At 30.6% G+C, this 11,257-nt stretch overlaps 1 protein-coding gene across 1 annotated transcript; it reads left to right on the top strand.

Annotated features, from left to right (window-relative positions):
* Positions 1-1,207: 1,207 nt before the first annotated feature.
* On the top strand, positions 1,208-7,813 carry LOC145828714 (uncharacterized). Its single transcript, XM_082936470.1, has 9 exons — positions 1,208-1,496; positions 2,549-2,690; positions 3,685-3,917; positions 4,388-4,500; positions 4,726-4,956; positions 5,505-5,618; positions 5,894-5,989; positions 6,295-6,478; positions 6,725-7,813. Exons 1-9 carry the CDS (start codon positions 1,236-1,238, stop codon positions 7,811-7,813), a joined length of 2,463 nt encoding a protein of 820 aa, XP_082792596.1. The 5' UTR covers positions 1,208-1,235.
* Positions 7,814-11,257: the final 3,444 nt, after the last annotated feature.

Here is an 11,257-nt window from a genome sequence, read left to right as displayed (position 1 = left end):
AAATAGACTAAGTACATAAGTTTTTCAGGTATTAAGAAAAAATATTGGAAAATGTTGCTTTGGTTAACTTTTATATAACTGTTTTAAAATTGCAAAAAATAATGTTTTCGGTCTTTGAAAATATTTATAAAGCATAAAATTTTAAAAATTTCAAGTGCCATGGTGTTCTAAGCTCTAAAAATTTCCTTTAAGTTTACAAAATAGTTTGTTTTTGTTTTGAATGGTTGATGTAAATAAACCAAAAAAATGACATGTATTTTTATATATATATTTAAATTAGTCTAGCTTTTAATTTTTTTTTGATGTTGTTAAGTTTTTTAAGAAGCTAAACTAAATCAGCATAGTGGAAAAAAGTTAGTACTTTAAGATGTAGGATGCTATTGTTTTTATGTGTAGAAAAATATATATGTCATGGTTAGCATTTCATCAAATTTCACACTTGCGTACATAACTTTTTTCAATTTAAATGTAAAAAAAAACAATGTTCTATATTATACAACGGATACGAAAAGAATTTTTGAGAACGTCTTAAAACAATTATTCTGCAGACACTTGCGCAAGCTAAGCTCACCGGAGAGAAGAGATTTTGAAAAAAAGACTTTTCACAAAGACAAGCTTTTCAGTGAACGTTCGTGGAAGCACTATTGTTGCTGGCTTCAGTCTCAGCTTCCGATTCAGCTTTACATTTTAAATCGAATCTGCGCTTGTCAGCGAGCCAAGATTTTTCTAATTGTTTTAAAATTGCAAGAGCTGCTAAGTTGCTCGGCTCGTTTAACAATGTTTTGCACATAGTTGTTTTTTCAGCAGCGCTTTGTTTTCGTTTGGACGTTTTGTTGAACTTACATTTAGTTACCGATAGAAAAGTTAATTGATAACGCTCGTGTACAATAAGCTTTTTTGGTTACTTTAGTTATTGTTTAAGGTATTATGTTATTAACTTTAGCAGCTTAATATCACAGTTATTTAGATTTGTCTTAAATACTAAAACAACCGAAAATTTTATTTGACTAGTAAACTATTCTACATTATATATAGATTTTTTGTAAAGTTGATGACAAAGTTTATAAACAATTTATTGCTTTATTCAAACCTTATTTATGAGACTTAAAACTTAAACAAAAGCTAAAAATGTCATTAAAATTTATTTTTGTTCGCAATAGAAGCTTAAAAAACTTTAACAAACAAAACCAAACTTTTCAGCGATTTAGCTAAACTGAATTAAACTTGTATAATCTATGGTCTTATTTTCCCAAGCGACTATGAATTCAGCCTGCAAAAACCGCTTCAGTTTCCGAAGTTTGTCTCTTTTCGTTGTAGTGTCACTCTTGATTGTTTGCAATGTCACCGCTGACGAATGCACCATTTCATCTGGCCACACTTTTTGCGAAAACCTGGAAATGACCACTTTCAAAGATGACCTTCCCGATTCGAGCTTCATATACATTTACCAAACGAACATGACCAGAATTCCGGACGAGAGCTTGAAAAGACACACGGTAACAGTTGTTAATGTTTTAGAGTTAATTGACTTGACTGTATTGATTTTTTTTTAATTTATTTAAGAAAAATAAACCGCTTTGTGTTAAAGTTTTAATTTCAGGCATAAAAATAGTATTTTTATAGCTTCCTATAAACTAATACGTGTTGAAAAGATCAATTTTAGATAAAAAAATAACCGTGTTAAAAACGTAGTACAAGTAAAGTTTAATCTTTAAACAAAAAAATCATAATACTTTTATATTTTATATTTTTATTCGAAAATATTTTAAATTTCAGTTTAAAATACTAAGTTTACGTACAACAAGTGTTCATTGTCATATTTTATAACCCATTGTATAAAAACTAATCTTAAGTTAAACACATTAACTTTTTTTTTGCACAATGCAAATGTTCAGTCGTAAATTTTTAAAATTAAACGTGATTAAACTCAACTTAAGCCAGACTAAAACTTTATTTCTGCTAAAGACTCTCATAAACTTTTGTATGCTCAGTTTAATGACTAAATTTACGGTTAAACTACAAGTGCTCAATCCAACTTAACTAAAAGCTTTTAAACAAACGCTTAATGCGCAATTGAATTGAAAATATTTTTTTATTATTTAATGTTAACAAATTCAATTTATACAGATGCGTAATATTTTTTTTTCTAGTTAAAAGTTTTTAAGTATTTTTTTTACTGTCGATTTTAGTGTATTTTTCTACTTAACTTAAGTTTTTATATAAAAAATGTAGTCAAAATAATACAAAGTATAAGTTATTTGTAAGTAGCCATCAGAAAACGTAAAGCAAAATTTTCGGACTTACTTATAATAAATTAAAAACGTTTTTAAAAACAATATAAATAAAAAACTATATCACTTTATCAATTTTTTAAATGGAAAAACTATTGAACAACGTAGAATATTTCTTGATCGTTAATGCTGAAATATGCTTTACACAAACTTTTTACTTAGCTTTATGAGCTAGAACATGTCTTATTAGATAAAAAATTTATTTAAGATAAATATCGATACCGTTTTCTTTTTTATAACTTTAATTTGTCCATCAGAACTGTGAATCGCTGTACATATTGAGAAATCAGTTGAACTTCAAAAGTCTGGGCCAAAAGGGCTTCAAGCAACTCACAAAGCTGACCACCCTTGATCTGAGTCACAACAAGTTTGAAAGTATTAGGCCTCAACTAGTATCAGGTAAAACTTTTAAATCATTTTAAAAAGTTATTAAAAAGTTTTAGATAAAATATATTCGTCTTGTTTTACATATGTTTAAAAATACACTACAAGAGTACTTTTAAAAGCATATAAAGTTTTTAAAACAGTTGTTAATCAATTAAAATAATATTAAAGATGTATTGTAAAACTTTACAAGTACTTATGCGTTGCATGAATGTTTGTTTTTCATGACATTGTCATACCTTTTATAAAGAAGCATTAAATATGTAGTATAATCCGAAAAGTCTAACGAAACAAAAATTAAACGTTTGTGGAAAAGTAGTTTAAGTAGCGACTGTTTAAAAGACATAAACTAATCCGTCAAGCTGAGAATTTCAAGTACTGAGGCTCAAACAAGGGAAGTAGAAAGTTTGTAATGAAGTTTGTAATCGAAAAGCCCTCAAATTAAACTGCTCTACTTTCAGTCTGAAGCTTGTTAATTGAAAGCTCCTTTTCTTTCCCCTTTTTTTCCTATGGCGCATATGGCGAGTGAATTCGACTCGTAATCTTATAAGTATGTAGTTAGCTCACTAATTTGCCGCGACCGTTATGAAACATTGCTTCGCATTACGACTTTGTGTGCTTTATTTTATACCGTATATCGCTCATGGAAATATTCAATTGTTGAATAATTAATGCAAATGAAGTTTGTTTCTAAAAAAAATTGAAAAAAAGAGTTTAGTTTAAATTGATTTTTACGAATAATTGTTTGGAATTGTTGGGAAATATTAAGCTCACTATCTAAATTAATTATTTTATAAAGTTTATCTATATTTTTTTTTATTTGAATCCTAAAAATTTCCCTTTTAATTATATTCGTTTAAATCCATTGATAACTGACAAACTTTGAATTTTTTTAAGTCAAAACTCAAAATACAAAACCAAAAAGATTCATGTCTAAAAACCTAAATTAGAATATAAAGTTTTTGTATTATTAAAAAACTGCAGACAGACAAAAGCATCTTTTTTTTAGGAATGGTGAACCTGAAGATACTCAAGATGAATAACAACAAGATAAGCCGCATTTGGACAAACGCCTTCGTCAACATGACCGGGTTGGTCGAGCTTCATTTGAGCGGGAACCGATTGGAGTCCATTCCCCAGCTGATCGGGATTCCCCTAGTTGAAAAGCTGACGCTGGACAACAACAACATCAAGTCGCTCACCTACAGCTTCACTAAAATGCTCAGCCTGAACACTTTGGCGGTTCGTTGTTTTTTATTGTTACATAACAATTGAAAAGTAATATATATTTGTGTTGTGGCCGTTAGAATTTTTTTTTTAAGAATTTGAATTGTTGAAACTTGATTAGTCCTACGCCCGTAGACTTAGTCTTATTCACAACAGAACTTAATTAGTCTTTAACTTGTAAGTCTTTGTTAAAGTATGCGTTTATTTGTTTATGTATAAAAATAACATAATAGTTAAGCAGGGAAAAGATTCATAAGATTGTACGCTGAAAACATAATACAAGACTTAAAAAAATATTTCTTATAAATAAACATAATTCAGATATTATACTTTTATTGTTTGTCAACAGTTTTCGAAGTGTTACAAATTATTTTTTTTTTTTAATTTGCTACATGTTTGGAAATGGTTGATTTCAAATGGAAATACTCTATAAATAAAACATAATACACGTAAAATTTTGTTTGTTTACGTTTTATTAATTACAGCTTGGAAACAACAAACTAAAGTTACTGAAATTGGACTCATTTTCAAGATACGACACTCTCATATCTCTTGACTTGAAACGAAATGGGCTTGACACTGTGCCTTCTGCTATAAAGTAAGCTTTAAGAACAAAAATATAATATTTGTCCCTATATAGTATAATAAAATGTTCCTTTTAAGCTTTTTTGTGCAGCTTTTTCAAATCAAATATTTAAAAATATTAATTTTACTTAAAAAAATAAACTGTGTATTTCAATCACTCTTTTTTAATAATAAATAACACAATTACTCTATTTAAAAATTAGAAATCAACCTCAAACACCTAAACTCTACATTTCAGAAACTTCACAAAGCTTCAGCAACTCTTGCTGGAAGGAAACCCGATTTCCGCGTTCCCCTCAGACCTGCTCGCCAACCTTCCCGACCTGAGGGAACTGGACATTTCCAACATGAGGTTGTCCGCACTGCCACGTGATTGGCTGCCCACACTGCACAAGGCCAACATAGTGGACCTGAAGGGAAACCAGTGGGACTGCGGCTGCAGCATCGCCAGTGTTGCGAAACACTACGGGTTTGTGTTTGACTTTTTTGGACTTTAATAAAAGTATTTTACAAAAATATTGTTTTGTACTTGATTTTCGCTGTTTATTTCAATGCTATTTTAAGTTACAACAAATAAAAAAAAAATTAAGTTCATTTAAAATGTAATAGAATATATGCTGAACTAACATGCTTTATAATATAAAAATGTTTAAAAATTTTATATAGACCTGGTTTAAGTTTTGCTGTTTATTTCAATGAAATTTTAAGTTACAACTAATTTAAAGTTTTTTTAAGTTCAATTAAAATGTAATAGAATATATGCTGAACTAACATGCTTTATAATATAAAAATGTTTAGAAATTTTATATAGACCTGATTTAAGTAGTTTTATAATATGACTTGATTAAACTAAAATTTTGAGTATTTTTTTTTATAATTAGTTGCTTTTTATAAGAAACTTAAAAGTATAATTTTCAAACAAAAAACTATTTTTAATTCAAACACTAAAAAATACTTTATTAAACAAAAAAAAAAGTATTATGGCTAGTATGATTATGTAGCTACACCTTTTTACAGGGTTTTTAAGGGGTTCTACAACTTAGAAAAAACGTTTTGTGCAAATCCTACCCAGATGAGGGGGAAAAGCCTGGTAGCTGCGATTAAAAGTTACTCAGTTGAGAATTGTGGACCGTGAGTTTAAAGATTATAACTATTGTATTGAAAAAGTTTTAATTACTGTGTATAAAAAAACGTTGACTTTGTTTTACGTTATAAATAGATATATAAGCTAATAGTGAAAATTTTTGTGTTTAATTTGTTTTTACGTTATCATTTAACAACGTACCAAACACCTAAAATTTATTTACCTTTTGTGTGGTATAAAAATTTATTATGCAGTAAATAATACTAATTTCTAAACCTGCTTATATTTTGTTTATTTTTATTGTACTTTTTAATATTTTTAGGCTTACTAACATTGAACACAATTATGAAAAACCGGTTTGTTCAAAATTGTGCAAAAACGGAGGCACCTGCCAGTTTTCACCGTACCAAACTTGCAGGTATGTTTATATAAATAAAAACTAAAGTTTTTAAGAAGTTAATTAACTTATAATTGTTTCACGTTTGCACGATGATCACAACATAATAAACTGATAAGTGACAGCGGATATTTACTTTATATAGTATTAATTTAGTATTTAGAAAATTGAGTAGTTTAAAATAAATTTAGTGTTTGTGTTCAGTAATTAAGTTTCAAAAACAGTTGCTTTGAATTTTTCATACTAAAAGTAGTGTTTAAGATAAAATTAGAACAAACGCTCAGAATTCAAACAGCTTTGTATTTTCACACGCTCAAAATTTAAAGGTGCTTGAAAGGGTACACCGGATCGAGCTGCGAAAAGGAGCTGAACCCTTCTGCTTTCGACCTTCCCGATCCGATCTTGCCGGGTAAGGAAGGTCCTTCCTCCCTGCACATCAACCAGGACTCCTTGACCGAGTCGTCCGTGTACATAACGCTGCCACGAGTCTATATCGAGTACTTGGTACAAGTAAGTAGAAAAATATGTTGTTTTTATATCAAAAGTTACAAAATTGAATTAATTTTTAATTTTTTGTTGATTGTATTTTGGCTGAAACTACAACTTCAAACAGCTGTCGTTGTGTGAGTTAGCGCTTAAAACAAATTAAAACTAATTGGATAACAATTTTTCAGGTGGAGTAACTAAAATACTACGTTTTCTAAATTAGATAAAATAAACGAATTTTAATTTTAATTGAAACTTTTCTAAATGCAGGTTTCAAAGGAGCTGCAAGACGGCACTTACCTGCAAGAGCAGCACTTCTACAAGGTTATGAACTCGCGAACTTACAAGATCGAGGGCTTGAACGAATCCGGGAGCACCTACAAGATCTGCATCTGCCCCCCGAAGCAGTGCAAGGAGGATCAGATGTGCAACTTGGTCACCACCAAAGTTACCGAAATTGTAACCACAACCAGAAATGATTTAGACGTTGAAAAACAGACCGAAAAGCAACACGAAATCGAAGATAGAGTCGAATTGCGAGAAACAGTTGCAAGAGAAGAGACGATTCTAGACTACAGTAGCAACTACAACTACTTGGACAACAGCTACCAGCCTGCGTTCGGGGTCTCGACCCATGACCAGGACCGAAACGAAAAGAGCCCCTCGGTCTACCTGGCGGTCGGCGCCGTTCTGAGCATCCTGATCATTTTCGTCGTCGGAGCGGCGATGTTCGTCTTTCTGAAGCGCAAGAAAGGCAAGCTGGCTGAAAACCGAAACATGCCAGCAAGGAGCTCGGTCCAAGTGAGGTTCAGCCGAAAGTACAGCGTCGACAGGGGGGAGGTCGCGCCTCTTCAGAACGAGAGCGGCGCGAGGAGGAGCAACGGCTCGGCATTCTACAAGCCGCCGGTCAAGGGAATCAGTGCGCAGCGCAGGGACCCGGTGTACCAGACGATAGACAGCCAGAAGTTCAGGAGAAGCGGGTACAACGTACAGGTGGACGGCAGCAGACCGGGATCACGCGTGAACGTCAACGGCAGGAGCGGTCGGTCGAGTCAGATCGAATGGAACCGGAACAGTCTGACCCGCAACGGACACACGGACCCTTCAACTCTTTCAAACGAAATATTGGAGTACGCGGCGCTGCCAAAACCGAGCGTGAACGAGTTGAGCATTGAAAGTCCATCTTCAGAAACTTTCAGTCGTAGTTTTAATTACGCGGGCTGCAACAGGCCCGTGTTGCCGCAGCAATCGTACAAACAAGAAAACAATGTTGTTTACAGCGACCAGCCTTACAGTGAAAGTAGGGTTTACACTTTGTACGGTAACCATAGAGACTATGAGCAAATTATTGAATGTTGATGAACTTTTTGAATTGTAAAATTTTACATTTAGTTCTATCTTAATTAGTATTTTTTTTTTAAATAAACGCTGACACAATTTTTTACAAAAAAATTCTATAACTTTAATTAAAACTTACAGATTTTTAAAAACTGTTTGTTAGAATTAATGGTTGTTTTATTATGTTTTCACTGCCATTTTATAGAAAAATGTCATTTTGTTACACGCATTTCTTTATATTGTAATACAATTTCTTGCTACTTACTTGATTTAGGTTATTTTCAACTTTTACTAAAAGTCATTGCTATTTAATTTTTTTTATTTAGAATGGAATATTTTTTCAAAGAAGTTCATATACCTAATTTAATTCGTATTTTTATTTTATAATTTCTACAGTTTTTTTTTCAAAAATATTACAAAACTTAAATGTAGAGCTAATTAAATTTTGCTTCAAAACTTAAATACTACTATGCTTATCAAATAAATATGATGAAAATTAACGACGTTCAACTTGTTACCACTTTTATATGAATAAAAAAAATAATTTTACATTTAAGGTTTTTAATGGCTACATTTTTTTTCAAATTTCTAAGTGTTAAAGTATTATTCCAAATTACCACTTGAATTACAGTCTTCGTTCTAACGAGCTTTAAGATAGCTAAAAACCTTTAAAGTGCTTGAATAATGAAAGTTAAGACTATTTTTATTTCAAGACACTTTAATGCTTATAAGTGCATTTAAGTGAAGCTTGAATTTATAAGTTTAATTTTTCTTCTAGTACAAGTTTTATAAATTACACGTTACTAACTTGGCTACAATTGGTTTTCAATTAATTACAGAAATGTATAAATGACAACTAGACTAGTTGCATAGTCAACGCTTGTCTTATGCGTCAAATGTTCAAAAACATTTAATTTTGTGTTTATAGGAAACTGAAAAATATTGCTTCTCAAACTCAAGAAAATAGCGCTCCAAACATTCATTAAAAGTCCACATAAAATCCGCCTCATTAAAACTTGCTTCAAACACGGGCAGCTAACCGTGCAGCAAATATTTATTCGAAGCCAAACAATCATTGAAAACCATCGTTGTCGCAAACCGCAATGCTCGGCCCCACCTCTCAAAAGAGACGAAAATTCAGTAAAAATAACGAGCAATGCACAAATCTCGCGTCTCATTAAAACGCGTTCCCTCACTACATTATTGTTTTGTTACGTCACAATAAAGGCGAAAGTCTTCTGATAATGCAAACATTCAGCCGCCCGTCCGGCATAATGAATTGGAGTTTGTTTAATCCGCCAACGACATAATAAATTAGTTTGCTTTGTTGTGCATCGAAATTTCCCTTTTTTTCTGCTTTTTGCTGCCAGACGTTTCCTGAGAATTTTGAGAAATGAAAACTTTCGGTGATGGATCAAATGGGTGGCTTTATTGTTTGGGTTGGTAATAAAAACCGGCCGACTGTTTTAGTCGTTGGCGAAGCTTGGCTGGTTAAACCAACGATCTGAAGAAAGAGTAGACAACAAAAATAGTTTAACACTTTATTAATTATGTTTGTGAGCATAGGTGTAAATATCTTGCTCAGAAAAGTTAAGAAACAAGTTTTTAAACAAGTTTTGCTCAACTATGAAATCGTCAATTACGTCTACAACTTTTGAAAAACAAAACTATTTTAAATTATAAACATCATTCTTATGCGTAAAACTTTAAAAAGAGCTTTTTAAGATTTTAAATTAACTAATTAATTTTTGTAAAATTAATAATTGAGCATTGTATAATTAGGTTTAGGTTTGTTGAGGAATTTTAAAAGTTTTTAAAAGACAGGTGCAAGGGAAAATAATAATGAAATTCTTTCTGGCTTAGCGTTTTATTAGCGCTAGTTGTGTAGAATATTTTAATTAAAGCTGCCTAGCTTGCTTTTAGCGCTGTTAAGATTATTAGTTTTAAAGATTAAACAGCGCTCTTGCGTCGGCAGCCTGTTTTCAATCAAGTTTGAATAAAAAACCAAACAATGTACAATGGTTGACTAGATAGAAGTTTTCGTTAAAATCAGGATTTAAAGATTTTTTCTAAAAAAAATTCAAATATTAGATTACACGTTGTTAAGTGTTTTTTTTTTTTGAAACTCATCAGCTTAATAATGTAACATTTAGTGTTCAATTTAGTCTAAAAGGATGTTTCAAGTATTTTCACATACTTCGAGGTGCTTTCGAGGACATTTTTGAACGTTTTAAATTTTTTTAAATATTGTTTATACTTTAAACGGATAAATCATCTGCGAAATCAAGCGCCTAGAGGCTAATGCTCTGAAATGAAGCAGATTTAAGGTGCAGCTCTCTGGTGTGTCTGTAAACTTTGTATGCAATAATAAACATGCAAATTTTTTGCGCCACCATATCAAAACCACCTTAATTCGCGTTTGAATTTAAGATTTCTCGATAAAGTTCGAATAAATAACTTTATTGTTTCTATGCGTAAAAAATGTTTTGCAATTTTTTAACAATTAACTTATTATTTTTAATATAAACATGGTTGGTTAAAAATTAATTTTAAAATTATAAATTCATAACTAATCTCGAAGTATAACAAAATTAATTCATTACTGTTTATTTTATATATACATTCTAAATAATTTAATCTGTTTTTATTTAATGAACCTATGGACATTTTCAGCTAATCATAACAACTTAGTCTAAATACTTTCAACCAATACTAATCACTTTTTGATTTAGCATTTATTCGTGTTTTATAAGGCAATTACTAATACCTAAGCCTTATAACTGGATTAATTTTCGAAACTGATAATCTTATTAATTACTATCTGAGATGCTAAAGATACAGCTAATCATTTTTGTTGCATCCGGATTTGGTTATTAGTCAACGACATTAGCTAATTAGATTTAAATCGATCAGCGGTCGCAAAATTAATAAAAAATCAGTTTGACGGTCGCCTAGGTTAACTTATTTCAATCAAATTTTCTGCAGCTAATCAAGTTATTTTGTTTTAAAACCTTAACTGGAAAAATATTGAAACTTTTTGATTATGATTCAATTAACTAATTCTCGAGGGGTGTTATCAATATTTTTAGAAATAAATTAGAATTTAACTGATTAATTTTGGAATATTTTTAGCATATTTTAAATTTATATTTTTGTACCAACTAATTAACACACAGTTTTGTCCAGTTTTAAATCTATTTTATAAATTTATAGTCTGTTTACGTTAACAAACTTTAAAAAATAAAACATACTTTTGCTAAAAATCAATTTTAAATTACTCTAAGATAATACGCGCTAATGTTTAAAAAGTCCAATCATTCATATATTTCGCCATTAACGATTTTCGTGATCTTTTTAACAGATCTTTTATCTAATCTTGAAAATCTGTTTGGTTTACATGAATGACAGCTAAGCACGTGTTTAAAACAACTATATGTAGTTACATTTACAAAAACAACAATGCCA

This window comes from Thalia democratica, chromosome 2, assembly GCF_965202585.1.
Source record: "Thalia democratica chromosome 2, ktThaDemo2.hap1.1, whole genome shotgun sequence".
Lineage (NCBI taxonomy): Eukaryota > Metazoa > Chordata > Thaliacea > Salpida > Salpidae > Thalia > Thalia democratica.
The sequence above is the reverse complement of the archived record's forward strand: the minus strand, read 5'-3'. Positions and strand labels throughout refer to the sequence as shown.